This window comes from Silene latifolia, chromosome 10, assembly GCF_048544455.1.
Source record: "Silene latifolia isolate original U9 population chromosome 10, ASM4854445v1, whole genome shotgun sequence".
Taxonomy (NCBI): domain Eukaryota; kingdom Viridiplantae; phylum Streptophyta; class Magnoliopsida; order Caryophyllales; family Caryophyllaceae; genus Silene; species Silene latifolia.
In genome coordinates this window covers 79,623,624-79,627,148 of record NC_133535.1, presented here as the reverse complement: position 1 = coordinate 79,627,148, position 3,525 = coordinate 79,623,624, and the positions used below count along the sequence as shown (strand labels likewise).

General features: G+C 43.4%; 1 protein-coding gene across 1 annotated transcript; it reads right to left on the bottom strand.

Annotated features, from left to right (window-relative positions):
* Positions 1–594: 594 nt before the first annotated feature.
* LOC141607822 (uncharacterized) lies at positions 595–1,212 on the bottom strand. The gene has a single exon (XM_074427168.1). It carries the CDS (start codon positions 1,210–1,212, stop codon positions 595–597), a length of 618 nt encoding a protein of 205 aa, XP_074283269.1.
* Between the last annotated feature and the right edge of the window lie 2,313 nt (positions 1,213–3,525).

The window sequence follows — 3,525 nt, the reverse complement described above, 5'->3', positions numbered from 1 at the left end:
TTTTCGTACATTCGGTGATGGGACTAGTAATGGTGCTAAAGTTCAATGAACCTCCGATAGAATGATGCGAGTCCATGAAATGATCGAACCTCTGTGATAGTCTTAAGAATAGGCCATGACTTGATCGCCTCAATTTTGGATTGATCGACGGAAACTCCGTCTTTAGAAACCCTGTAGCCAAGAAAGATAACGCTCTCGACCAAGAACGAACACTTCTCCCTTTTTCCATAGAGTTGTTGTTCTCGAAGCGTGTTGAACACCTCGCGGAAGTGTTTGAAATGATCATCCTTGTTCCGGTTGTAGATCAAAATGTCGTCCAAATAAACCACCACGAATTTGCGAAAGGCTTGAGTATTTCGTTCATGAGTCGCATGAACGTACTTGGAGCATTCGTTAAGCCGAATGTCATAACCATCCACTCGTATAATCCATGCTTGGTCTTCAACGCGGTTTTCCACTCGTCCCCTTCTCTCATCCGAATTTGGTGATAGACACTCCTTAAATCGACCTTAGAGAAGATTTTGGATCCGTGCAACTCATCGAGCATATCGTCGAGTCTTGGGATTGGGAATCGATATTTGATAGTGATTCTGTTCACGGCTCGACTGTCAATGCATATCCGCCACGTTCCATCCTTCTTTGGAACAAGTAGCATAGGGACGGACATGGACTTATGCTCTCGCGTACATAGGCTCGTTCCATTAACTCCTCGATTTGTCGCTGCAACTCCTTGGTTTCTATCGGATTGCACCGATAGGCGTCTTTGTTTGGTAAGGGAGCCCCGGGTAGGATATTGATTTGGTGTTCGATTCCACGAATAGGTGGTAAACCACTGGGTAGTTCCTCAGGGAAGACATCCTTGAACTCCTCTAAGAGCGAGGTCAATCGTTCATCCTTTTCTCCATCGCTAGGAGTCTCATTGACCACCATCAAGTAAACTTGGTCGCCATCGACAATGGCTTCGTCCACTTCTTGCTCACTAGCAAGGATGGTCATGCTAGCGTCCTTCCCACGCTTGGCACTCATGGAACGCACCTCACTAGGCGCTATTGGTTTAAAGATAATCCTTTTACCCTTACTCACCAACTCGTATTCGTTGCTCCGACCGCGATGCACCACATCTCGGTCATACTGCCAAGGCCGTCCTAATAGGACATGGCAAGCATCCATGGGTACGACGTCACACAAAATGTCTTCGTTATAAGATCCCATCGTTAGTGCCACTTTTACTTGCTTGGTGATTTTCACCTTGTTTTCATCATCAAGCCAATGTAAGGCATATGGTTTTGGGTGAGGCGTTGTGGGTAGTTTTAATTTCTCCACCATTTCCTTGGAGGCGACGTTAGTGCAAATGCCTCCGTCAATGATTAGGCTGCATCATTTGTCTTTTACTTGGCACTTAGTGTGAAATATCTGACTTCTTTGTTCCGTCTCAACGGGCGTAGATTGGACTTGCAAGGTTCGGAGAACCAAAGCACAATCAAAGCTAGGAGCGACGTAATCCTCGGCATTCTCAACTCTTACCTCTTCCTCTTCTCTTTCTAGGTTGAAAATGTCTTTCGTTCTCTCTTCCTCCTCAAATAATTCGTCACGACAATCCACAACCTCTCTTTGCGTGATTGTTCGCTGATTTGGGCACGCATTTTTAAAATGCCCAAACCCTTGGCATTTGAAACACCAAATTTGTGTGTAGCTATTTTCCTTTGAGGCAGGTGGTTTAGTAGAAGAGCTAGAGGTGCTAGTTGTTTTGGGCTCAGCGATATTTCCCGTTGGGCTTGCCCTTGAGTTGTTCTTGTTCTTCCAATTCCGGCTACTCTCACCATAAGTGGAAGTTACCTTTGTCTTTCCTTGCGCCTCCACCTTGAGGCAAATATTACACAAGGTATCGAAGTCTGAGTAGTTCTGCAACTTGACGACGTGGGCGATGCTACGGTTTAGAACGCGTAGGAACCGCGCCATTCTTATGTCCTCATCCTCTACCAAGTCTCCCATCAAGGCTAGATTTTCAAATTCGTTGATGTATTCTAGGACACTTAGCCTTCCATGGGTAAGATCGGTGATCTTACGATAGGTCGTGAGCCTATGTGTTGCGGGGACATATCTTTTTCGTAATTTAAGTTTAAGCACGTGCCATGATGTTATCTTTGCTTTTCCGGCCCGAACTCTCCTGGTCTTAAAGCTCTCATACCATAGTGAAGTCCCATTCCTTAATTTCAAAATGGCGTACTTGCAACATTGTTCATCATCAAGATCCTTAAATTTAAACATCCGATCCATTTGCCTTTCCCATTCGAGATAAGTCTCGGGGTCCGTGCCTCCCGTGAATTCGGGTAGTTCACTTACTTTGAACTCTTCAATGGCTCGTTCTCGTCTAGGCAACCACTTGGAATCGGTTTCTTGTAAATTCTTCAAGGCCTTTTGAAGATTCTTAAGAAAGTTGGGATTGTCGAAGTCCATATTGGTAATTTCGGTTTGAAGTTTCGGAGATCCTTTTTTTTGTGATGGACAGTACCGTGAACAGTGATTTTTTTTTGTTCAATCCGTGCCTTAAAGATCGAACCGATTAAACCTCAAACAACCTTGTTGAGTTTAACCTTTGAATACCAATCGCGATTGGATATTCAACTACTAATTGATTTGGACTTTCTCAGGACCGTCTTGATTTTTGTGGGTGATCAACAACCGAAGCTCTGATACCACTTGATGCGAATACGGAACAGAAGATTTAATTGTGGATTCAAGTGAGGCGGAAGATCCGAATGCACTAGGTGCAACCCAACCTGATCGTGCCACTTGAGGCATTTTGGGCGAAGCGGAAGTCTTTTTTGTTTGTTTTTTGTTTTTATTTGGTGCAAGAATAGAAGGGATATTTGTTTCGATTTCTTATGAAGAGATCGAACCAATGGGATATTTGCTATCGCTAGACCTATAACGATAACAATGGGGGAATTACTCGAAAACGCGTCAAGTAATCCAACTCAAACTTCGGAGCACATCCTTAGTTCAAGGCAAGACTCGAAATCATCGATCTTTGAAAAGATTGAAACAAAAAGTTTCTCTCTCTAAAGGGGTTTTTCTTAAACTTTGATGGTTACAAATGACGGAGGCTTGGTCCTTATATAGGACAAAATGCCTTGGCCTCCAAGAATGCATTTAATGCTATTTTGTGAGTTCTAGGATGATTGAAGCATAGAACTCACAAAATAGACCAATTTTTCAACTCTTATTTAAACTAGTTTGAAAATGCTAAAAAACTAAATTGGAATTCTTCCCCTTTGATTGGTGCCGCCACCTTCCTTGTTCCCTCACGGGTTCAAGGCTCCCACGGGTCTCGAGTCTCGATTGCACAAATTTCCTTTCCTTTAATTGAGCCCACCCATATTTTGTGTGTAAATAATGCATTACTTAGGCTTGCTTTTGCTTGGTCCTCTAAATTGAGCATAACCTCTTCCATGGGGTCCATATTCGCATCGGGAATAGAAATTGATCCCTCCAAGATCAAGGCCTTAATTGAAATGCCACAAT